The following is a 26032-nucleotide window of genomic DNA, read 5'->3' as shown; positions in this document are numbered from 1 at the left end:
AGGCATAGACCAAACAGATAGACCAAAAAACACATCATTAAACTTATTTTGTTACTTGATTTTGCTTATAATGCAGCTCACATCTAGAGCCCCGAGGTGCTAACTGTTCTGATGAATTTTATTAAGACCACAATCTAAGAATATATGGGAGTGGGGCAAATTAAATGGAAACGTTTTTAACCACAAACATTTATAGATGCTCCACAGATGTAAGGTGATAAAATAGCTGTTATTTCACAATTATTTGTAATTAAATACAAATACAGTTGTTTTGCTTGTTCTAGTTGTTTTTTGTTCAAATAGCGACCTGTAGGCTAATGTATACTTGCCAAAAACCCCTCATGTATGCATTATTTCATCCAGAGAGCTACCTAATAAGGGCTACCTAAAGTGTGAACCAATCTACATGTAACATTTTATCTTTCCTTGGGTATCAAGAGGCTGATATGTGCAAGGACCATATACCACTGAATATATCACCTGTGCCATGTATCTAGTCTTACACTCATGATTGAACATTCTCATTGAAGTGAAGGCTCTTGCTCTGGTGCACTACTCAACTCTCAAACCACTGAACCATTGAACCACTTATTTTACAATACTGATCTTTAAAAGTTATATTATGAGATCACAACTAGTTTGATGTTAATTAAAAATTGTGACATGCAATAAAATCTCAAGAGTTGGCAATACTGAACGCAATAAAGTAGCCCAACCAATAATGTCTCAGTCCTTAAAAAAAAGTTGCAGTCAGGCAGTGTCTCTTCTTGTCTGAAGGCCATTAGCGAGATAAAAGGCAGTATGATCTTGTTAGTTGTTACTTTGGAAAAGGAGAGGATTCAGATTGTAATTCAAGAGAAAAAGAATTCAAGAGGAAAGAGAGAAAGAGACAAAGAGGCAGAGAGGCAAGGGCAGGATTATGAATTTTCACCAAGAAAAACGTAAATAACTGCAGGCACATTTGTTCATAGCAGACAGATATGCTGATATCTTCTTTTACCTCTTCTGTATTATGTGGAAATTTGACACTAGTCTAAGGGAAGAGAATGGCAGGGAGTTACAGAAGAGGATCATGGGATTGCCCTTAGCATGGGCAGGTGTTTTTGGTACTCGGCTCTTGGGAGAGCCTCACTCTGCCATCCTCTCTCTCAACATCCCTGTAGAGCAAGGACTTCTGGGCTTTCAGCCTACAGGCCAGGCACATAAAAATGGAGTCAACATTTTGGCTCTCCTTGGGGTCCTTGGCTGAGGTCTCAAACAGCAGCATGTTGTGGGCGTCAGCAAACTTGAGCGCCATGTTGGAGGGAACCTGGATCTGGTCGACAAGGTCACACTTATTGCCCACCAAGACCCGGGGCACAGCAGGCGATACGCGATGCCCGTTGCACTCCTGGATCCAGGTTTTCAGATTCTGGAAGGAGGCCATCTTGGTGACATCATAGACGAAGACCACAGCATGCACGTTGCGGTAGTAGTGCTCTACCATGCTTTTCCGGAACCGCTCCTGTCCAGCTGTGTCCCACACTTGAACCTGTGTACAGAGAAACCAGGGCCATTGTTACACAAAGTAGTGGTCCTCTTGGGTGAGTGTACATTAAAATTAAAAACCATACATAACAGAATTGTCTGAAAGCAGGAAAGATATGTGCAACACACACAATGGCTGAAAGGTGATACATTTCTTTTTCTTCTTTACATTTCTTTTCTTTGAAAATGCAAATACATGCTAAATACAATGTAGAGAGGGTAAGTAAAAGGACATGTGTATATCATGAGTAGCCTGGTTGAAAGGTGAAGAACACTTGTATCATGTGGACTTGGAAAATTATAATGTGAATGGAAAACGGTTTTCATGCTGCTTTATTGAGCTTGAAAGTGCACATTCATACTGATTACATCAAGAGAACATCAAAGCTTTCCTGACATCCTATTTTGTTTTTCAAGTTCTCTATTGGCTACTTCTCCAAAAAAAAAACAGCAGAACAACAATGTAATAATAATAATAAAATAATAATAATAATTTTCATATTTCTTGGTTGTCACAACTAATACTTGTACAGTGAATTTTCATTCCAAGACAGACATTCGTATCGTTTGAACAGTTTCACGTTTTCTCATATAGCTACCTCAGGAAAAAATATTTCTACTGTAGGCATACGGTCTGAGGAGGTCCAAGATACAGTATGAATTTAATCCTCAATAGCACGTGCACAGGTGAACTGAGGATACCACCTACATGGTATAGCTTACAACCTAATTTCATGTTAGGCTATTGTATTCGCAACTGGGCCACTCTGTTCTTCAGAGCACCTGTCATATAAGCACGAGTCAGCTCATAAACAATTGGATATTTAACATTTGCGATGTTTTTCATGTAAAGCTTAAATTTTACAAATAGTGAAAGGGTGTACAGTGTCATTGCATCAAGGTTAACAAATATAGTTTGTTATGTAGCTATGCATTGTTATTCACTTGGCCAAAGAGTCATACATCGACCACAACGCAATTGACCGTATAGTCTAAATAATGAAAGCAATAAGAAAAACAAAGGAAAGGCCCTGCTTCTCAGTATCCTCCGTCACTTACCTTGATTTTTTCGCCCTCGATCTCCACAGCTTTCTCCCTGAAATCCACACCGATAGTCGCCTCTGTCTTCTCCGGAAAGCTCCCACCGGTGAAGCGGAAGGTTAAGCAGGTTTTCCCCACATTAGAGTCTCCGATCACAATAATTTTGAATATTCGGGTTTGAACACTTTGGTCTAAGGATGTACTCAGTTCCATCGAAGAGGTAAGGTTCGTGTTTTTGGAATGACTTGTTCCTCCCCCATTTGCAAGAGATTCATTTGCCATAACGGTAAAAAAGGATGTACACAGCTGTGTACTACTGCTCTGTGCGATTGGGGGAAGGGGATTAGATCGGGCAACAACAGAAATCCACTCCCCTCACAGCTGCATCCACATAAACAGATGCAAAAAGACCGAGAGGACGTATACAATAACACGGCCGAATATTAGTTGTTTTAAGGTGGCTTACTACGAGAAATCCAGTTGACAAAAATAAATCGAAAGATCATTTACGGTCTACAAGGCTTTGTAGCTCAAAGGGGTAAAAGATAACGCAATTGCTCGAATACAATACCTAGAATTTCCTCTCCCGCTGACAAAATGTCAAACTGCCAGCTAACTGAATAATGGGATGCACGTCAAGCGAAGCGCAACATTGCTTTCCGTATGATCAGCATCTTAATCCAAATTGAGCAAGGGTAGGCTATACAATTCATTCTCTGATCTCTTCCGTAAATCTGATTGGCTGTGTTAAATCAAAATGGCGCAGATACGGCTACTCAGCAAGATTGGAAATATTGCACTTGCTGCCGCTAATTCTTAAAGTAAAATGCGTAAAACGGACCAAAGATTTTACAGATTGAAATATTTTTTCTTTCTTTTTTAAGCAGAATTGTTTGCACTAGTTTGTGGGATTTTAATAAATTGTGATAGCTTTAATGGCAACTTTAAGGGTACATTTAATGGTATATCCAGTAGTGTGAACAGTGTTGAGTAAAATCATTTCACTCACCCAGCAGTCGCCGAAGATCGCCCGAGGAGCTGCATAGAATGAGGATGTCTCTGTTTTGATAGGCTCTCTGGAACAATTCTAACTTATTTGGCCAATACAAAGCCCCTTTTGATTTCCACCATGAACAGTTGGTTTGTTTTAAATGCATTTCAATGCATTAAATCTGAAATCATGCCTCAGATTGAGATTGGCTGTGCATATAATCTGAAAGCTTGCTTTATCTCAGTGAAATTTTGTGTGATGGTGTAGGCATACAGAAACAACAGAGGAATGATATTTTACAGTACATTTTTGCAAAAAAAAAAAAAAAGTTTGCAATACATAAAACCAACAATATTTAGTCAAACAGTAAATGGCATATATAAATATGTACAAACCAGTATTTATAAATAGAAAAAAATCAAAAGTTTATGGTCGGTCCTCGCTTTAAACATTTTGGATGTTGATTTGTCCATTTTGACATTGTGCTTGGATTGACATGTATACTGTTTTCCCTAAATTATTAGCACAAATCAACAAATTGACTTTAAGTGATTTTGCAGTCTCTTCTTTTGTAGCCTTCATCATGCATCTCACTTCTGCTTATACGCACATGAAGGACATGTGGTCAAATACTTGATGCACTGTACATATGATGAATGGTTTGTATTCCAGTGGATTAATTTTAGGTATACATTGTTACTGCAAGGTTAATTTGGCATTCTCTGTTTTTTTATGTTTAAAAGCTGGGTTACTCATATCACTTGAAGGTATGTTGCTTTGAAGTCCGTTCCGAGAGCATTTTTTGCATTGCATTTATAAATCCCTGAGTTCATGAGCACTGGGTTTTGTATGACTAGGCTGCCTTCCACCGTCATGTGAACACCCCCCTGTGCCGCAAAACGGTTGCTGGGAACAAGCGTGGTGCGTCCAGGAAGAGTCCATGAAATGTCAGGTTTGGGAATGCCTGCAGCAACACAGCTGAGCTTTACTGGTGATCCTCTGTTCACCTTTGTTATGGATGGTGGTGCATTGGTGATACGTGGAGGGTACACCATTACCGTAACTGGGTAGGACAGCGTTGACGACCCAAACGTATTGGTGGCCTTGCAAATGTAGGTTCCTCTGTCAAATGTGGCCGTCTCTCTGAGCTGAAGTGTGCCATTTGCTAAATATGTTACTCTTCCAACGACTTGAGGCTTGTCCAGGATCAGACCACTGGGGAGAGTCCAGGAGATGGTAGCCTGTGGCCAGCCATCGACAGAGCAGGGTAGGTTTAGACTCTGTCCGAATGAAATCTTCATGGGTCCTGATGTTCCACGGATCTGGGGCTTTCTCCCTGGTTCGAGAGCGTAGCGTTTCTCAGCTTGTCCAGCCACATTTTTAGCTAAGCAACGATAAACACCCTTGTCACTAGTTACCGGTTGGAATATGCGCAATGTCCCATTGACTGGATAGTGAAGGAAACGCTGAAGTTTTGTGCCGGGGGTCAGTACGGTGCTATTTGGCAGCACCCACACAAACTCCGGCATTGGCTTGCCTCGGGCATGACATTCGAGAGTGACTTCGCTGCTGTCTAACTTGAGGGGCAAAACTTCAATGTTTGGTACCAGAAAGCTTGGCTTTTCTGCTAGAGGGGCCACTTCAAGGTCAATCTCGAGGCTTGCTTCCCCTAGGTTGTTTTTTGCAAGGCAGACAAACTTACCCTCGTCAGTCTTCCTCAAGCCACGCAACTCCAAAGTCCCATTTCTGTGGACTTGGAACCTGCCGCCCAGGTACGGTGTGGGCAGTGACATGCCATAGGGAGTGGTCCAGGTGATGCGTGGCTCTGGCATGCCTTCCGCTATGCAGTCCAGCAGCATTGTCTGATAAGAAACCACCAGACCCTTTACAGTGGTACTTCCCCTTTGTCCATTTATCTGAGGCTCTCTGGCCTCCACTTCCAGTTTCACATTTTTTATGTCATCTCCCGCCGAGTTCCTGGCTACACAAGCATACTTCCCCCGGTCAGCAACACTCACTTTCCTGATTACCAGAGTACCATCTCCCAAGATTTGGTACTTAGAAGAGGAGGAAATTATTTCATTGCTTGGGGAGAGCCATATTATTGTAGGTGGAGGATCTCCTCTAGCTTCACACTTCATATGCACAGGCTCGTCAAGGCGACCCCAGAGAGATGCCTGATCTTTGGACAGGATCCTGGGAGAGTCCACAACCACTCTGATGCTAACCTTCATTTCATCCTCTCCAAGTTTGTTCTTGGCGTAGCACGTGTAGTCACCCTCATCCTTTTTGCCCATCTGCTGCAGCAGGAGTGTACCATTCCCAAACATGACGTAGCGGCGGGAGCGAGCCCCGCTGTCATCCGATTGGAGGGCGTTATTGATCATGGTTCCGTCTGGCAGGCTCCAGGACACCTCTGGATCAGGAAGACCTGAGGCTACGCAGTCCACTTGGAAGTTCTCCCCGTACGTCACTCTCGTCTGAGCCGTGCCCAAGTGTTCTATTTTCGGCGGCTTCATGAGGACCTCCACCTGGAACAGCTCCATGTCCTCACCGTTCGGCCTCTGGAACATGCAGGCGTAGCTCCCTCCATCCTTCTCTGTGAGTTGCAGAATCCGGAGAGTTCCATTCGGGAATGCAGTAATAGACCGTTCAGGGCTGAAAAGACACGGACACAGAAGAGACATGACAATTGTTTTTTGTTGTTAATAACCTATATGTGGCATTTTTTACTACTAAAACTAGTAGGAGAATACTGAATGTCCCCTCCATTTGTAAAGGTCTCATGCTTTCATTAAAAATTCAACTTAGCTTTGCCACAGTGTTTTGTAAGCAATAGTCATGTGTCAAGTGCCAGAAAGCAGACTCAACAGGCTAGCTTTCCCCACACTCCCTCTGTGGTTTGCACCCTGCCCAGGGTGCATGTACAGTATGCAAACAAGCTTTGCCATGATGAACTGAGAATAACAGAGGAGGAACAGAGATCAGAATGCAAACCTTTGACATCCTGATCTTTCAGCTTACACAACATAAGTCATTTACTTTCACCTATAATATATTTCTACATTTTTAGTGTACCAACATGTATAAAATTATTTATATAAGCGAACATGAAGTACACACAAAACAAAACAAAATCCTGTAAAAACAAGTCAGAAGCTGGCTTAACTTTGTGATCTATACTTAGACATGTGCACGTTCATGACAGTAAAAGTGCATCAGATCCAATTGAGATGTTATGCTATTATGTATTTTTGGGTCACACCAAGCAAATCAGAGAGCCCTGCTGAATGATATACCATACCCTGGTTTGCATCAGATCTCATATGGATGGATTTCCTGACCACTAGTCTGTAGATTCTGGTGCCAGTTAGCCACTTCATGATATTTCAATATGTGTCTATATTGTTGGAAATAACAGGTGTTGAAGATATATACACTTATAATGTTCTCTTTTGTGAGATACAAAAACCATCCCAAACATTTTGCTGTCAAAAGAAGGTGTTCCCTTTCTTTTATGAAGCTGCTTACTAATGGTGACTAATGGTAGCCTAGTTTCTTAATAGCAAGACAGTTTTCACTCATTTCCTATATAATTAATCAAACCCTAAGCCTGCTTCAATCTTAGTCAAGCTCTGTCATGTACTTCTATCATTAATTACACTAACTGCTTTTAACTTTGCCTCTCCGAAGCTGACAAGTTAATTAGACTTTGGCAAAAGAGAGATTATAGAATATATATTTATATTCATTTTTTCCTATAATGTGTGTGTACTGTCAGATGTGCATACATGTTCCCATAATCATGCTTTGATTGCTTGTTAATTATCTTTTTGAGACATTACATCTGTGCATGTCAGTACAGAAAGAAAAAGAGAGTGAGGGAGATATAAAGCTACAGTCACGTGTGTGTGTGTGTATGCATGTGCACACACAAATGACACTTCAGGTTTTTAGAAAACAAATTAGAAAATGTCTTTCATTTTAAACTCTGCTACTGTACCTGTAACGATAATCCAGCAGTGTTTTGGAGGGTAGCCTCCAGAGGGCGCCACGCTGTGTGTTTGTGGACTCAGGGCAGTGCAAGTACACAGTGGAGCCATATATGGCTGTGACTCTGTGCTGCTGGGACAGACCCCTTTGGGGACTTGAGGGCTCTTGCTTAATGTCCAGCTGCACCTCTCTCCTGGCAGAGCCCACAGCATTGGTGGCGGAACACTCATACTTTCCAGAATCAGTAGATGAGACACTTTTTATGTACAACGTTCCATTGGGAAAGACAAAGAACCTCGCCCCAAGGAATTGGGAAGGCTTAATCTGAACCCCACCGGGAAGGCTCCACTTTAGTACAGGCATAGGTTCTCCTTTTGAGTTACAGTGTACATAAACACTTCTGCCTGGCTGTATGACAATTCTTTCTGAAGCCTCCTCATTGATCGAGGGTGGTAAAGCTGCGACGTGGAGACGGTATGTCACTGTGTCGGCACCGGCCGCATTGCTTGCGATGCACTTGTAGTCCCCTTTGCTGGAAAAATTAGCTGCGTGAATCCTTAGCGTGCCATTGGGCATTAGTGAGGCAGCGGTGTTGAGAAGCCCCACCTCCCGCACAAATGTTCTGTCTGGAAGGATCCAGGAAATTTGTGCTTGGGGCTTACCCTCTGCCAAACAGTCCAGGTTGACAGACTTTCCCAAATACAGAGAGATGTCCTTAGAGCTTGGAGGAACAATCTTGGGAGGTTGAGTCAGCACAGCAAGGGTAATTACCATACGATCTGACCCAAATTTATTCTGTGCTGTACACAGGTACTGGCCTCTGTCCTGCAACTGAACATTTTTGATCACAAATGTTCCATTTTCCAGCACTTCAAATCTTTGTCCATGTTTTGTGCTTGCTTGAATAGTAGCACCTGTTCAGGACGATAAAAGAAAAAAAGTTTGAATTAGCAGTTTAGCTGTGGGATAGTTAATTAGTGTCAAATTACTCTGTCTCAAATCAGCAAGATTAGAAGAATAAAGATTAATGGGTTACACAAAGGGAAAACAGAGAATCCCTCTCTAAGGGATCTCGTCTTGGATTTCCCTTTTGAACAGCACAGCAGGAAGCATTAGCCACAGAGCTGATTGAAAGAGATAGGAAGACACAGACAGCTGTTTTGTTAATCCAATCCTGACCTAAGAGGTTAACATGAAATGACTGGTTATTCGGGCTTTCTTTGTAAATCACAAAATGGGTAACACTAGAGTATTTATCTTACAACCAAAAACCTTCACTTTAAACTTGAATTTAACTGTGGGTTTTAACAGTTATTCATTAATATTATTTATTATATGATATGGTGTTTCATAAATTATATGTATTATGTTGGTGTAACTGAATTTCATCTTCTTGTCTATGGATGAACTTAGTTTTATTTTATATTTGCATTCATTCAATCTGAACATTAATGTAATCCCCTCAAAGTAAGCCTACCTGTTGAGACTTTGGTCCAAGAGAGTGCAGGCTTGGGTTCACCTGATGATTCACAAGGGAGGAACACATCTGTCTCTGCCAAGGCAGACACACTGACAACATTAACAGAAGTAATCCTTGGCTTCACTCCATTACCCATTAGGTTTGGGAAAGGCAGAGCAGTGCTGAGTTTCTTTGGTCCCCAGTGACTGTAGTGCCATCGGCTACCGTACAGAATGCTGGGCGTGGAGTGAGGCCTGCTGGTAGCCAATGGAAGGGAGGTTGGAGTTACAGGACTGTGGGTTTTTGGAGAGAAGGGAGCCTGATGGGGTTTTGGATTAGGGGAATTAATCCTTGGCTTTGGTGTAATAATCTTTCCTAATTGTGAAAGACGGTACGCGTCCAGTTGAGATTGTCTATATCGGTTTCTGAGCCTGGAGAGCAATAAAAAGTCCCTGCTGGCTGAGCTGATATGGGGTGGTTTCAAGGTTAGCGTAATGGTGGTGCCTTGTGCAGGAGATACTGATGCAGGGATGAAAGTGGTTGGTTTCGCAGTCAGTGCAGTGATTTCTGGTCGGTTAGTGACCCCAGCATCTCTGCCCCTGGGGTGGAGGTAACTCCAGGCTCTGCCAGGAGTGGAAGGATGCTGCCTAGAACCTTGAACTGAGGGCCAAACAGGGAACCGATTAAGATAAGACCAAGGAAATGTGGAAGTGGAGGGTGGCTGTGTGTTTGAGATGTTCAGCTTCCTCAGGGTATGCTGTATGACCCAAGGATGGTGTGCGGGAACGCTTGGCAGATTATAACTCTCAGATCTAATTTTTGAAGCATCCTCCTTCTGTCTACCTAATGTCTTTGCTAATGAGTCTTTTACCCTGTCTGCCTCAGATGGATTCTTTGGGTTTGAACCAGATGTTCTCAACTTTGTCCCTTTTTCGATGTTTGGTAAATACTTATGTGCTGGGTTTTTAAATGGAACAACTGGAGATAGGGTCACGGGCTGGGCTGCTGGCCCCTCTGAAAGGGTCAGCAGTGGTGTTGATATAGTGGTTATGGGAGGTTTAATGTTTGTGCCATCTTGAAAGTGGGGAGTGTGTTTTGTAGTTGGCATCCATGATAACTTTTGTTCATCCTTGTCAAATGACCACATAGGATCCTCCCTGTTTCTATTCCATTGCTTCTCCTCTTGACTGGGTGCTTTGGTGGTTTTCAGCCTGTTGTTTGAAAGATACTGTTGTTGCACAGTTGTTACCTTTTGTTTTGGTGTAGGTTGTTCTGTGGAATGCAAAATTGTACCATGATGTAATCGTGACTGTGTATTAAACAACTGATGTTTCTTGTGAAATTTCTCTGTTGAAGGCAATATGACTGTGTTATAGGAAGGAGCACGTTCTTCTGTAACAGAACTCATGTGGGTCCCTTGATTCACTTTTTCTTCTTTACCTGAACTATTAATACTTGTTGATCCACTTGACAGTTCAGGATTAGTGGATTTTTTTTCATTGTTATCCAAGATTTGAGGACTGTCAGTGTTCTTTGATGTTGTAGATTCGTGTCCTTTTGTGTCTGTTGAAACCTGACTGATTGTGACCTGTATTTTGTCAGGGGAAGGAAGAGAAGGATTTTGGGAGGAATTGATTGGCCAGATCCTTCGCTGAGGGGGTCTCCTGCGTCTGTATGGGGGCCTCCGCCTATGTGTCCCAATTGAATTAGAGGTAGGTTTGGTTCTGTCCTGCACAATACGCCTATCCACTTGTTGTTCAGGCTGTACCACCGGTTGTGGGCTCAGGAGGGTTACATGAAGACTATTATTATATGCAGTTGTTACAGGATTGGGATTTAACAAATCTGTTAAGGGAACGTTCAGCATACCTTTGCCATGGTGATCAGGTGTTGCTGGTATTACTTTCTGTTTTGCAGCTTGTGTCACATGCAGTGTTGGAAGTAGTTGCAAGGAGTCAGATTTATCTTTGGAAAACTCCAATTTAGTGTGTTTCTCTGTAGATTTGTCTACAGTTTGTCCACTATAGTCATCTTTTGAAGAACCAATGCTCAAAATGCTGGTAGTTAAAGTAGTAGTAGTTGTGGTAGTAGTAGTACTTGTAGTAGTGGTAGTAATGGTAGTAGCAGGAAGAGGTGGAGGAGGAGGAGGGGGAGGAACAGTAGTAGTGGTAGTGGTTGTAGTGGGAGTGGGAGTTGTAAATGTAGTTTTTATTGTCATCATTGTTGTCATGGTTCTTGATGGGGGTGCAGTTGGAGTCTTAGCATGGGCTTTTGCCAGGATCTGAGCCCAGCGGTTAGGGTCAAGCTCTTTAACAGACTTGTTAGGTTTCCTTTTGCCCTCCTTGACCCTCCTTCCTTTATTGCCGTAGCTAAACTGCCCCCGAGAGCTATTATGTCGTCCACCAGTCCTATGTGGTGTCTGCACTGGGTTGGGCCATTTTATTTCTTGATATCCTGACCCTTCACCTTCACCATCCTCAGATGATTTGCTGCTTTTGAGAATATCTCCACTTGTTAATTCTTCTCTAGCTTCACTAACACTTGGTGATTCAGAGTCTCTTTTACCTTTGATTTCAACAAGATGAGACAGCATGTCTGCACCATACAGGTTAGCTGCCAGACAGCTATACTCCCCTGCATCCTCATGGGTTGCTTTTTTGATGGTCAGAGTACCGTTCAGCGACACATAGACTCTCCCTTTCGGAGGCGACGGCTTCAGGATTTCATTTGAGGGTAGATACCAAACCGTCATACTGGGGTTAACTGACGACACAGAACAAGGGAGAGAGAGGGATTCTCCACTGTTCACAGACATCTGCTTGCCATTTATAGCATTGGGACTTAGCAGGAGTTCCCTCACGGTCAGCCTGAATGAAACAATGTCTATGTCAGTCTTGGTCCGTACAAGGCAGTGATACAGCCCAGAGTCAGACAGACTTGCTTTGTCTATGACCAGTATCCCATCTTGAGAGACCTTCAGTCGTGAATGGGACTCACTCAGAATAGATAAATCTGGCAGCATCCATTCCACAGTCTGTTTTCCTGAGCTCCTCAATTTACACTGCAGACTGACTTCAGATCCTTCCAAAACTGACTGTATTCTCCCCGGATCACCTCTTTTTATCATTGCCCAGGTGAATGTGGCAGTACCTTGCTCTCCCCAGCCACTGATGTGCTCTGAGATATGAGTAGTAAAATCCAGGACAAGTTTTTTAGTTGTGGTCTTGCGTCTGTTAAGTTGAATCGTAACTTTTGGCTGCAGCAGCCACCCTGGTTCAGCTGTTAAATGTCCCTTTAGATCAGTAAAGTACGGTGAGTCCTCACTCGCTGCCTGGGAGTACTGAAAAGTCGCCCTGGAATCATTGTAGTCTTGCCGCACACCCCTCTCCAATATGGCTGGACTCTCGTAGTAATAGGCAATCAATCTCCAGAGCTTCTGCAGCTCCTCGCGGTCAATCTCACACTCCAGTGAGCTCATCAGAGTGACGTTCACTGACAACTGCCCCGGCACCTTCAAGGTCTTCCAGAGCATGGAGGTGCCCTCACCTGGGCGTGTGACGATGCAGATCACATGAGCTCTATTCCCATGGCTGTCAGACAGCACAAAGGTGAGATGACCTAGTGGGCGTTCCAGGTCTTTGCTGTACGGAAGGTCAGGCTCAGTGTCCTCCCAGCTGGTGCTCTCCCGCTGCTTCAGTGGAGACTGGAGAGTAGGTTTCTCACAGGAGAGCTGTTCAGGGGACAGCTGGAAGATCTGGCTGCCGTTGAGCTTCTGGGGTGAGGAACAGGTGGCACAGTTCTCAATCACACCAGAATCTCGTTCCTTTTTGCACTTAATCACTCCTAGAAAGGGAGAGAGAAAGAGTAACAGGTGGAAGTGAGATATGCTAAGTTGAAAATGAATTAAGATTAATTAAACTTCACAGAGGCTACAGTATGCATATTGAAAGGAATCAACACTTTCATGCAGCTGAAATGAAGGGATGAGAATGGTGATTTTTGTTTTGTTTTAATATCTGATGATACTTATATTTTGTAAAATGAACTGCATGTCAAGAATTAATTTTTGACTTTATAAACAATAAATACAGATTGAGGATGCTTACTTTACTTGTCTAATCATCTCAGGGCTATGAAAAATATACTGTTAGACTACATAATGTACTACACAAACAGAAGAAAGAAACATCCCACCTTCTCTTTTCCTGTTCCACTCTAAAAGCCAATGGAGCTGGCAGTCACATGACCAAGGATTGCCATGTATGGAGAGGACTTCCAGTTTATCCACGTATTGAAAGGTTCCTGGCTGCAGGTATTCCAGCTGGTTGTCTGCCAGGTGGAGGTGGCGCAGGGTGGAACTCCAGAAGTTCCCCAGGAAGGACAGGGTAACAAAGGCATGGGGGTGAATGTCCCTCAGATGATTGCCCTCCAGCTGAAGCAGTTTTAGGGATGTCAGCCCATCAAAAGAAAGAGGTTCAATGAAGTCTATGATGTTGTGGTCAAGATGAAGGCGCACCAGGCCTGACAACCCCTCAAACATACTGGGATAGATGGTCCTCAGCTTGTTGTAGCTTAGCTTCAGAATCTGCGAAGGAAACCAGAAAGTTCCTTTGTGTGCACTGCTTGGGTAGACCTGTAATCTGTTAAATGGCATCTGCTGGAATTGATTCAAAGCAGCTGCTAAATGTGCTTATCCTCTTAATATCAGATGTCTGTCTGAGGTAGGGATTAAGAAATGAGAAAAGGAAAACTCTTGCATCACATAGAACTTGTCGATGAATTCCCAGTGTCAGTTATTCTATGCCAGTGTCAGTTTTTAGGACATATTAACTATACATCTATTTCCTCCCTGTAGCACTTAATCTTAGTATTAGTTATCCAGGTGGATCAGACTAAACTGCAAACAAAAACGTCTAAATGCACAAGTACTTGTTTTGACTGTTTTTTTTTTGTTTGTTTTTTTTGGAACCCGATTCAACCTTCTTGTCATGCATAAAATGAGTTGAGCATATTTCCGGTAAAGACAAGAAGCCTCTTTGGCACGGGGGTACTGGGGGCGTACCTGCAGAGAGCGCAGGTGATAAAAGGCTCCGGCGGACACTGACGCTATGTTGTTCCCATGTAGCATAAGCATTTCCAGACGTTGGAGGTCTGCAAATTCCGAGACGCCCACTGCCTGGATGCTGTTATAGCTGGAGAGGGAGAAAACAAGGAGGCTTCTGCTAAACCAGCACAAAATATAAATATCAAAACAAGAGCCAGTTTTACTAGGCTTGTGGGATATGTAGCATGTTTAATGTTCTAACACGACAGAGTATATATTATATATTTGTTTGCCAAGAGTAAAAATAGAGCCCATTGCAGTGAAACGGAAAACCTCACATTTCAGTAAAAAGCTCTAAACTCTTGTTTCTTATTTTATAACAAAGAGAAACAAACAGTGAAATGCAGGCCTTTATACCAAACTGTACAATTGTGAAGAAAAAGAGTCAGAAGTCTACCCCAAGTTAATTCTTTCAGTGTCCTTTGGGAGGTTTCGAGGAGGCGATGCAAGGTGTCGGAAGGTGCAGTGAACCTCCCGTGAGCCAGGGCAGCTACACAATCTGGGGCAGGCATGCAGGGCGAGGGGCAAGACCAGCAACAGCACCAGAACAGCCATCGTCCATGGAGGAGGGACACTTAGAGTAGCCATCTCTCTCAAGACATCATATGACCTGAAAAGACACAGTTCATATGCGAATTTGACCTATTCAAGCTGTCTTCTGTGTTTAATGGAATCCACTGAATTATTAACGCTATGCATTTGGACAGCTATACATATTTTTGGCTTATTTTGTTTTACCTAGCAAAGATAAGGAAGAGTAGAGAAGATGGAGGGGAAGAGTGATCAACATATTTTAGCAGCTATTAATGCGGATTGTTGAAATGAGTTGTCCTGCCAACATCACCCCTCGTATATTTTTCTGTATGACTGTAGCATACATGTTTCTTTTCAATGTACTGTCAATCTTGGTCTATTGCCACAGGACTCCAACTTATCACACCTGCTTTCTCTACCTTTCCAAAGGGAATTGTTGTTTTAAGCAGTAACTGCTGCCAAACCTGCAAAACTGCTGCATGCATGAAAAACAAATAATTAGTAAAATATTTACCCCAAGAAATAAATAGCATTGCCATCGGTATGGCGAGCCTGAGCAAGTAATTTTCGATTGCACAAATTAAGAAAAAAAATTGGTTGATGATATGTATGGCACTTCCTAAATGCCAAAATATTTGCCCAGAAGTCAAATGGTATAATTAATGGTCCTGATTTATTCCTGGGATTATTTCTCCGCGTTATTTTATATCGACTGAAAAAACATTTGGATTGACAGAACCATACCTGAGAGGAGCCTAAAATTTCTTGTTTGCTTGTTCTACAGAAGGGCTGTGAAGGATAGCATGATTCACTGAGCTGTCATTGCCATCATAATGACCCATGATTAGCCGGGGCGATTTTGGGAAGAGTTAAGCACCCTGCTGTGTCCAGCTGCTCGTCAAATTACTGATCCTTTGTGGGGATCAAGCAAAATGTCAGCAGTGTCAAGGTTAAATAGACATTGCGTTATTAAAGCAACAGAAGAAATGAGTGTCTGCAGGGTCTATGAACAGCAATTTCAACAACAGACACATGTCAGTCGGGGTTATTAAACTGTTGGGTTGCTTTATTGTTCCCAGCATTAAAATTATATTCACATGATTTGCTCTGATAAAATGCTATTCAGCACTTGTGTGTCTGTGTATATTAAATAAATAAATAAACTATTGTGAAATTTGTAAGGGAATATTAAATGGGAAAATGCACTTGCCAGCTATTCCATGTGATTCTGATCAGTCAGCAGCCTCATGTGACGTTGTCCATTTTACAAGGGGGTCCGCATATGATCCGTTGCCAGGACCTTCATAATTTAGCTAAGAATGTCTGCATGACATAAATATTGACAGTAGTGCTCCTTTTAAAATGAGGAGTGACCTCATTGCACATTTATACATTATTCCAGTTCTGGGGCCCCATCTGCCTGGGCTATATCATCGCTAGTCATCACTGTGTTGTAGATGAGTTTTTGGCAGAGATCCAGTTCAGCTTTCGGTTGACAATTTCTCTTTGGGTCTGAGTAACTTGAGAGTAGAACTGCGAGGATCAACATTTCATCTAAGTAGGCTTTGCTAAAATCTGACAGGTATTCAACTTGCTTTTCTTACTGCTTTATGATTAATTTAGGCCAGCTGAGAGTTGAGGGTGTTTGTAGTACACTGACTTGGCCTTAGTACGCTTGATACCTACTCCACACTTTCTGACCCTGCCGTCTTCTTGAGGACCTTTCATAGTTGAACTTGCTTGGGGTGCAGTGGAAGTTCAGACCAGGTTACTGCAAGGTGCCAGTTAAACTTAAGATTGATGGGTTTTGGACAGATTTCGGAGCAAGGGGCATCGCTGCAGTCAAAAATTGCCACCAGCTGGCTGGATAGGAGCTGCAGGAATCTTCACATGACCCACATATAATTCATATCAGAATCAGACGTGGACCTCTCGGCTCAAGTCATAGCTTTGTATCTCAAGAAAACACATGCACTATAAGGTACCCGTATGTTTCTCACATATGGCTAAGATTGTCTTTTTCTCTTATGTTGACATGTTAAGCAAATTTTTATCTGTTCATTTTGTGATGAGGACCTTATAGATTAGAGATATCTCCCCATAATATGTACAGAGCATATTACAGAACTGTCTGATTGGACTGAAGCATATTTCTGTTTTATTCCCATAAATTGTTTGTATATTACATGAACCACATTTATCACAAAGTAATATGATATTATTGCTAATTCCTAATTACTTCTGATACTTGAACTAGTTTACATATGCTGATCAAACATGCCATAGTCTTTCTGCGCATAAGATATTCTACAGTCATGCAGTACTTTTAGGATTTAGGGGTTTAGTGCCAGTAGTTCTTGAATAGCAATTTAATGCAAGCAATAAATCAAATTTAAGTCTCAACCTCTGATTTTGCCATCAGAAGTTTCTACTCAGCTCAAGGAAAAATGTCCCTGGAAAATTTCATCAATTTACCATAAAGTTATGTCTTACCTGGAAATTCCTGCAAAATTGATAGAACAGTGGCAGCAGTGGCACCAGACAGGGTTGTTAAAACTCAGGAGGAAAAGAACAGGAACCCTCAGAGCTGTGGCGTACTTTTTGTTTTGTCCTATACCAAAATAACCAAGTTGACGGATCTCTGAGTAGACTGAAAGAATAGAGTTGAGTTTTGTGAAGTCCAAGCGGGCGTCCAGGAGTTCCACTCATCCACATCTGGATTAGTGCTTAAGTTTTCCCCTGTCTTCCTGAGTGCAGGGCTGAACAGTGCAAGAATGCTGCTGGCTGGCTCTCCTCCACCCCTTCTCTCCTCCTCTCTCACTCTCTCCTCCTTTCCTACCTGCAACTCTGCTGTTTTAGACAAGCCTCTCTCTCTCTCTCTCTCTCTGTCTCTCTTGTTCTCTCATGCTAATACACGCTCTTTCACACTCTAGCTCATCCAAGAACTCTCTCTGACTCTTTCTCCCTCTCTTTTAATCCAGCCCCCACTCCTTTTGCCTCTCTCTGTTTCATATCTCTTTTTTCTCTCATCACATGCTGACCCACACACACACACACACACACACACACACACACACACACATACTTCTTTGACTCTTTGCCCTGAACATGATGACATGGATTATCAACAGCTATGTAACTCTGGCTCATTCTGCACCTCTGTTTTCAACAGACTTATTACTGTGCCATTACAATGAATACACAGCCTTCAGAAAAGTATCTGAAATTCCACAGGAAAAATTGCAAACTAATGTGCTACATAACACTGATGTGTATTCTTTCAAAACTAGAAAACAAAATGCCATCTTTTTTGGTAAGTTCACAGTTGAGTTCAAGAAAAGGTATCATGATATCATGTAGAAATGGAACTGTTTTCAGAAATTTTCTGTGTATAAGAACTGTTCGGATACAAGTGATTGGGTATTCAGCAAGCCGAATAGTCAGATGGCCCATGATTTGGCACCTATGTTACAGGAATATCACTGAGGCTTACTAGGAGACAGAAAGAGACAGCATGTATGTCTCTGAAGTAATGCGTATCACTGTGTGTTTTTGCCATCAGGACATTGTTATCTGGACATCATTCATGACACATGCAACTCATATAAACATTGAGTCCACAAATGCAGCCAAGAACTTTATTACAGTTTTATACTTTATTACAAATTTTATACTGTACACCTATTGTTATTAAACCATTTTTGTGACCAGCCAGTTCATTATGTATTTTGATCATGATCAGACTAATCACCATACTATGATAATAGATCCATTTCAGCATCTGTGTTTTACAGTCCAGGAAGGCGCCTGATTAGGTATATGGGGTATATCCAGCAAACAGGACTCACCTGCCTCCCCATCATGCTGCAGCTTGAACACAGTTTACTGCCAAAAGCACATTAGCCTGCTGCCAATCACAACATCCATTCAAATAGTGTAATTTAAATAATGCAACTATTCATTGAGAGTCATGAAATTTAACAGTCTGCATGTCAGACTCAAAGGGGATGAGGCTTTTTGAGATCCTGAACATGCTGTCATCCAGTCTGCCAATGCAAAATGTTTGTACTACCTAAAGGATAGATGTGTATGGCCCATGTAGCCTCTTAATTCAAGACAAAATAATTTTTTGTGCAATGTTTCAGTTGCATATTCTGACATACTCAACATTGACTTGATCCATAATATGCAGAGTCCCTGTCTGCCTGGGCTGAATTATCTTTGATCTAATTACAAGTATGCTGTACTGTACATACTAGATTACTTTTTGAAAGAAAAAAAATTAACAAAGTTAATTGCAATTAACAATGTCAAACTTCACATCTTCCTTAGTACAACGCCACTTTGTGTTGGTATGCAGATTGCATTAAAAACAATGGCTAATGATTTGTTTTTGTCTTTATCGCCACAATGCTGATATCATTGGCACTGGCAGCAGATATTCTATGCTGAAGATTCCTATTGGCTCTGACGTCGAATGAGTTTTAGAATACTGGTTTATGACAGTATTTTTGGAAGTGAAAAGAAATTATCACATGATCCAGCATTTTCATCCAGCTCCAAAGAATATTACAATTAACAAGCAAGCATTTATGCTATCCCAAATTTTTCTGGAAAATGTATGAAATGGCATTTTTTGCAACTAAGCAATATTGCAACACTCAGTCAAATGTGAGCTATGAATACCTGACATGCAAAGCTTTGGGTGACTAGATATGCTTTACAGTTCAAAAATGCACTATTGCATCGTAATATTTGCGTATATAGTCCACTGAATTGAAATGAGATGCATCTATCCATTAAACCAGCGTTTCTCAAACCTCTCCTGAAGTACCACTTGTTCTGCATGTTTTAGATCTCTCCCTGCTCCAACACAGCTGATTCAAATGATCAGTTTGTTATTAGTCAGCTTCAGGAGTTCATAACGAGTTGATCATTTGAATCAAATGAATTATTTGTTAGCTTTTAGACAGTGTTTTGTAGGATGACTCAACCAACATCTACGGAGTGCAGTCTGGTTCACCAAAACTGGACAGTTCCTCGCCCTGCATGAAAATACAACACCAAAATGTGTTAATGTAGTGTTAATGCTTTTCTCATACTAGCATGCAGACTATTAAGTATCATTTTGATTTTTTTTTTTTTGGAAAACATCTAGTATACAAAGTCCAATTGTTACAGCTCAGTACATCTTTTTACCTGAAGTGACATTCCCGCTTCACCTGCAGTGTGGCAGCCCAATGTAAAGGAAGATGTACTGTAAACCCTGAGTGGGCTATTTCATCTCTGCTTTCCGCTCATCCTGAATCTAATTTTGGCAATTTTCATCTACTGGCGGTAATGTTTTAAAGGCGCACAGAAGTGATTGATGACAAGCTTTATACAATAAATCAACTTTGAGTGAAGTGGCGAGTTGGAATTTATGGGAATATACCTGTAAAATTACATTATCACCTTAACTGTTATAGTCCCCTTTTCAACATTGTACAGTACAGACCATCCCAACCCCCTGCCTCCCCCCTGCCTTATACCCAGATACCAGTACTGAATTCCACTTCATTCTTATATCCAAAATCCTGGAACTCTCCCAGGCCCTTACTCCTTTCATCACTGGTACTGTCTTTCATTTTGGTGATTTGCTTTTGTGGTCCGGTGCCAGCCTCCAGTCTACAAAGACAGGAGCCTTTGGTTTGTTCTGTGTTTCTCCCACTTAGATAAGGGGGGACTGCCCTCTGGTAACTCTCTATGCCCTTTTCTGCAGCCATCTGACCTCACTCTCCGCATCCCCTCACCTACAGCATGATACCTGAAATACAATATTCAAAATGACAGATTCCATTTAATGTATGTGTAACTGCTTGACTGAACCCAGGGATGTAGTGTAATTTTATCTTGAAACTCAGCTGCTTTTCACCATTGTAACCTTTCGTCCTGGTCACAGCTGGCAAATTAATTCAGGGTTGTTTTGGTTTTTCTTAGCATTGTAAGGAAGTCAGTAAATTCTCAAGCCTCTGGCCAAAGTAATCACCATCAGGGCAGAACCTAAGAAAGCTTGAGAAACCTTGAACAGCGAATACATAAAACAGTGTCTAATTGTACTGCAGCCTTTGCAGAACACATTAGGAATTCAGTGAAAGAAATCCAACTCGGAGCATTCTGGATGTGGGCGAGGAATGAGAGATCTTTTTTAGTTCCCACCATTATATGATCTACACCACATGACATCAGTATTCTAGTGTCCATTCGGGGAACAAATAAATCTAGTAAATCTAGATACTTTTACTTTATATTTAACCACAGTTAGTGGCAATGATCCATAAACTTGTTCCATTCATAAGCCCTGTCAGGGGAATAACATTATAGGGAGATTCCTGTTTAATTCTATCCTTCTCTTTGTGAAAAGGCCTTAATGATAAACTCCAGGTTCCCTTGAGCTACACTGGCACTTTACCTGTCACTTCGTTTTACTTAGTACTACAGAAAATGAGTTATTATTACAAGGTTTTTTGAACAATCTGTACTTCAGTGGAAGATAATTATTGTTGATACTCTGAGCCATGGCTATTAATTTTAACTTGGTTTTGTGTATTTTTACATGAGCCTAATGATAATTGGCACCAGTTATAGTTGTGGTGTCTGAAAATGACACTTGAATGAGAAATGAAGAATATATCCATACCCCCTTCTGGTATAATAATCAGAATTGTGCTCTACTTTTGAGTAGACGGGGGGCTCCACATAGCTTTCACCACACACAACTATATACCTAAATATCACACTCCAGGCAGTAGGAAATTTCACTGGACTTAGACATTAATATATGTCCAGATTGCTTGATTTTCACTGTATCCCAATGTAGTTTGCTGTGTCACAGCTTGAATCGTTTCAGATGATAACTACAGATGACTGAAATAAGACTATGACAGTGTTAGCTAATGTTCTCCCTCCATGGATATTATTCACACTGCTTAAAAGGGTGCAGTTAATTTGTTACATTATAGTCATTCTGAGTATAAAGTATAGAAATGATTTTTATTACCCCATTTTAATCTGTATATACATTTTTAGTTAATGTCTTTCCTGTAGTTCCTAATTTTCTAACGGATGGTATTTTTTGGTCTGGGTTGCTGACTGATCTTGGTTCTATACACCTATCTTTTATACTATCTGCCAGAGGTCTATTGTAGGGACCATTAAGAGTTATGTTCTTATGCTGTCCTATAGGGACATGTGTATAGTCATACTATTTCCTTTCCTATGTGGATGAACACAAACCAGATAAATAACATAGTATTAAAAAAATCTTAGCAAGTAAAGAATCAGTGCAAAAGTAGGGGTTTGAAAAATATCTTTAGATATCAGCTGAGGAAAATTCCTACAATTGGATTTTTATGAAAAGGCATCCATGTCCTGTCGTAATTGCATCTAGACTGGATTACTTTAATATTGTATGTCCATGGTTAAAAGGAGCATTTAAAAAAGTGTTCTGACGACAGACAGTATGCTGCAGAGGAAATACCTTCACTCTAGTCCTGTCCTGGTCCTCCTTACTGTGGTCTGTAGTTGCATCAAGTGTTGATTTTAAACTACTATTATTTTTAAGGCTTTCCCTGGTCTAGTCCATAGATGTTTGGCTGAGCTTCTTACCCCATATCGACCTCTAATAAATCTGAGGTAATCGAAGAAGCATCCTCTCTGTGCTCCAGAAACCAGACAAAATCCCAAGGGTGATGTAACGCAGTTGGCAAGTTCCCTGTTGGAGCTGTGCCCTCTGAGTCTTTTAATTCTTTATCAAAAGCTTATACTTTCATTCTTGCTTTCTTTCACTGTAATACCTATTTTGCTGATGTTTTATTGTGCTAAACTAATTTTATGTTGACTATAAATATTTTCGTGTTACCTTTTGTATTCTTATATGACTTGATATCACCTGTTGTTTTAAACTGACTGTTTCTGAAGTTGATGAAAATCTTGGTGTGCAACCTGTGCAGAAAAATCTTATGATGAACACAGGAAAAACTGTCAATTTCCCATGGAGATTGAATAATTACTTTTTTGTGAGAAACCAGACTTTGTATATGTAATATGGCTCCCGAATGATGCATTTGTCTGTGACATAAACATAGATGTAGATGTGATGTATCAGAACGTTAAAACTAACTTCTTACTAGGTGTCAGTAGCAGCTTCATTACCATTGTATCCAGGGTGCCAAATAAGGGGGTCTGGGGGGGACAGAGACCCATTGATTGACACTTGAGACATCAAATTTAATCATAGTTACAATCTGCATACAGCTCTGCGTCCATCTCCACACCCATTACTCTTGTTTGAATTACTCATGAACTCCTCATTGAACAGATATGGAACACATAGAAAGAGCGGAACGGGAGCTTTGTAATGATGCTAGTCACATACAGTATTTATACATACTGAAGTAATCACGTTTTGAAGACAGATCAAACTCCTGCAAAGTAATATCTTTACTAATTTCTTCACCCATTTTCACACTCCTGCTTCTCAGTTGAAGAAGTCACAAAGTCCCTATCACTTCACAACATACCGCATATCAACATAAACAGCAGAATTTACCCTTTGCGATGATACTAGTTGTTTCTCTGTAATCCGGTTTTGAAATCACAGCAGATTGTCTCCAAATTGTCTCCAATTCTGCATTGTCTCCAACATAAGGCTGACATTACATCCCACTTTGTATGAAAAATAAACACAAAATAATGTATTTGCTTTTCATTGCAATGATTCAAAAGTTGTGGTCAAAAGCCATGTGCAGGTTTTCATAAAATAAAGCACATTTTTCATCCAATGATGCAGTGACAAGACTTAAGTGAATAAAACAATAACATTTATTTCCATTAGGCACTAAGCACATATTTTTTCAAATTCTTATTTATTTACACCACCCCCCAGCCAAAAAAACCTCCTGTATTTTGAAACCTAAATGTTGGCAGGTATGGGTAGGGGGGACCCCCTGATTGCCACCGGGTATTTCGCACACTGATTGGATCACTGAGTATCCTCAGCCAACCCTGTTGTTTTTCTCCCCACCGGGATTCTGATTAGTGCGTCACAATATAAGTCTTTATTTGGCCCTCCTTCCCTGTCGGTTTGATGATTTCCCCAATTTCTGAACAGTACGCTGGTGCTGGGGGTATCCTGGAATAGATGTCAGGGTATAATTGCACTGGCTGGCGTGTTCTTTGGGCTCCATTTCTTGCTTTTCTTGCTTTCTTGCTATTTTGCTATGTTGTTTCTAATGGGCACTTGGCATGAAATTGTGCCTGTATTCCCAGAGCTATCCACTATCTGTTTCTATCCACAAAACACTGATCAGTACAGATTTAGCCCGTGTTAATGCTTCTCCTCTGTCTTCACACCCTGCCCCTGTTGTGGTACTAATGAGGAAAATGGGGCTGCTTGGTTATCCTTTGTGAATCCCAGCAGGGATTTGTGGCTTGGGGGATATGCCATTGTTCCAGAACTCTGGCTGCAGTCATGGTGATCTCCTCTTCCCTGGAGGGGCTGAGCTCTCCTCATTATCTCACCCCTGCACAGTGCAGAAGCAAACCACATGGCTGGGTTTTCTTATAGCTGCTTCTAAGAATTTGATTGGCTTCTTGAATACACTGTTGGGTTATGTAGCACCACCCCATATCGAAGAGTCTCTTTTTTGCTGGCCACAGGTTTCTGCTTGGCCGCACTTATTTTCTATCTTGCCCTTGGAAGTATCAAGCTTTCCTGGCTCTGAAAGGATGAGCTGCCCAAGGGGATTAAAACTATATTCACCCCATCTTCCTGTGACGCTCCCTCAGCACTCAGTACTGCACAGTAGCTGTGAATTTTAATAAATTCAGATAACATAACAGTAACAGAAAAAAAGTCAAAGAGAGAAAGAAAGAAAGTAAATATTTCCATGGACAAACAAAGCAATTGTTCTCATTTGTAATCATGACCATCATGTTTGACCATCATATGTCATATGTGATTGGAGCGTTAGGCCTTTTTTATTTTGCAATTTCAGTTAATAGTGGCACCAGTTGCATACATTTAGGCGGGCAGTGTGCAGTATCAACCTGAATGATTCAAAACAGCCAATCTGCACTAGAATACTCTCCACACATCAATTTATGGGGAGAGGGAAAAAATAGCTATGTAGATTGGAGTATGATTACATGGGCAGTGCTGAGAAAACCAGAGGAGACGTTCTGTTAAATACCCTGGGATTATCACCCTTTCCCTTTGAAATATGTAATAGCAATGTGCATTGAGATCACAGTAAGATATCCAATTCACACCGCAAACATGGGTGTTCTTTCATTATAATGAACCGTTCCTTTCATCAACATCTGTGTCTCTCATATTCTTCTTATCCAAACACACTGTTTAAGAGAAAGTCAGTTGTTAACTGTGACCAAATGCGGCAAAATGGGTCATAATAGGCACGTTTTGTGTTGAGGTGAAGTTGTGAATTGCAACTCATGCCCTTTTGCACCTGCAAGTCTGTTTCTTATGGAAGCAATGGGATCATCTGATCTTGGCATGTGTGGGGTCTGTTGGTTTAGCCATTCATTGTGTTCATGGATGTTTATAGAATTTTCTGTGGGAATATCCCTAGAATTAAGCTGTATTTCTCTTTGAAAAGATAATTCCTCTCAGAACCAAAGGAATCCAGTCACTAGTCTAAAAAAGTGTGGCAAATCTCAAAATTACTGTTGTCTTTTTTTTCAAAGCTGTCGGTTGTTTACTCTGGCATTACCTCTTGCAGTCGCGTAATTACACAGTGGGGTATGCTGCCCCTCACGGCCCCCCATGACTGAGATCTCACCTTCTGATTCTGAAACCAGGGGGTAACACCATCATATCCCCAATAAAAAAGATCATAAAGACCTTCCTGGACCTTTCTGTTATTTTCTTAATGTGAATTTGGATAAAGAGCTGATGCAAATTATGTTTTAGAGACTGAAATTGATTAAGACATGATGTGTCTGCATGGATGTGTGTGTGTGTGTGTGTGTGTGTGCAGTATGAACATTGTAGCTGTAAAATTTTCATCAAAACCACCAGTATTTGATGGTGTTGTACATATGCTTGAATTCATTATGAATTATGTATGTATTTTAACTGATGTGGAAGGTTCTAGGTTTCTTTTAATGAAATAACACAGGGCATAGGAGACACTCTGACTACCCCTTGCCCCCCCTGTGTTTCACAGTTCACTCGCTCCCACCCTATTACACCAATTCCAACAACATGGATCAAGTCACCCCTGAAGGAGTGGCCAATGGAAATCTCCTTAACCAAGTCCAGCTGCAGATTTATTTCTCTGGCAGAGCGAGGCCAAGACAACACTTTCCTTTCTGGATAAAT

At 41.3% G+C, this 26032-nt stretch overlaps 2 protein-coding genes across 2 annotated transcripts; both read right to left on the bottom strand.

The window, feature by feature from the left end:
- Positions 1–97: 97 nt before the first annotated feature.
- rab33a (RAB33A, member RAS oncogene family) lies at positions 98–3534 on the bottom strand. The gene is made up of 2 exons (XM_036548070.1): positions 2587–3534; positions 98–1531 (listed from the first exon to the last, which is right to left on the bottom strand). Exons 1-2 carry the CDS (start codon positions 2848–2850, stop codon positions 1085–1087), a joined length of 711 nt encoding a protein of 236 aa, XP_036403963.1. The 5' UTR covers positions 2851–3534; the 3' UTR covers positions 98–1084.
- A 748-nt stretch (positions 3535–4282) lies between these two features.
- On the bottom strand, positions 4283–14670 carry si:ch211-159i8.4 (matrix-remodeling-associated protein 5). Its single transcript, XM_036548558.1, has 7 exons — positions 14513–14670; positions 14074–14203; positions 13206–13596; positions 11260–12854; positions 9030–9768; positions 7563–8466; positions 4283–6217 (listed from the first exon to the last, which is right to left on the bottom strand). Exons 1-7 carry the CDS (start codon positions 14668–14670, stop codon positions 4312–4314), a joined length of 5823 nt encoding a protein of 1940 aa, XP_036404451.1. The 3' UTR covers positions 4283–4311.
- Positions 14671–26032: the final 11362 nt, after the last annotated feature.

This window comes from Megalops cyprinoides, chromosome 16 (genome assembly GCF_013368585.1).
Source record: "Megalops cyprinoides isolate fMegCyp1 chromosome 16, fMegCyp1.pri, whole genome shotgun sequence".
Taxonomy (NCBI): domain Eukaryota; kingdom Metazoa; phylum Chordata; class Actinopteri; order Elopiformes; family Megalopidae; genus Megalops; species Megalops cyprinoides.
This window is presented reverse-complemented; position numbering and strand designations above follow the sequence as displayed.

Excerpts from the sequence above, each read along its gene's own strand:
- rab33a (XM_036548070.1), bottom strand. The coding sequence starts at position 2,850 with ATGGCAAATGAATCTCTTGCAAATGGGGGAGGAACAAGTCATTCCAAA. Across the intron at positions 1,532-2,586 it reads TCGAGGGCGAAAAAATCAAG|GTTCAAGTGTGGGACACAGC; the intron begins GTAAGTGACGGA and ends CTCTGTACACAG.
- si:ch211-159i8.4 (XM_036548558.1), bottom strand. The coding sequence starts at position 14,670 with ATGGCTGTTCTGGTGCTGTTGCTGGTCTTGCCCCTCGCCCTGCATGCC. Across the intron at positions 8,467-9,029 it reads TTGGACCAAAGTCTCAACAG|GTGCTACTATTCAAGCAAGC; the intron begins GTAGGCTTACTT and ends CGTCCTGAACAG. Across the intron at positions 6,218-7,562 it reads CTGCTGGATTATCGTTACAG|CCCTGAACGGTCTATTACTG; the intron begins GTACAGTAGCAG and ends GTGTCTTTTCAG.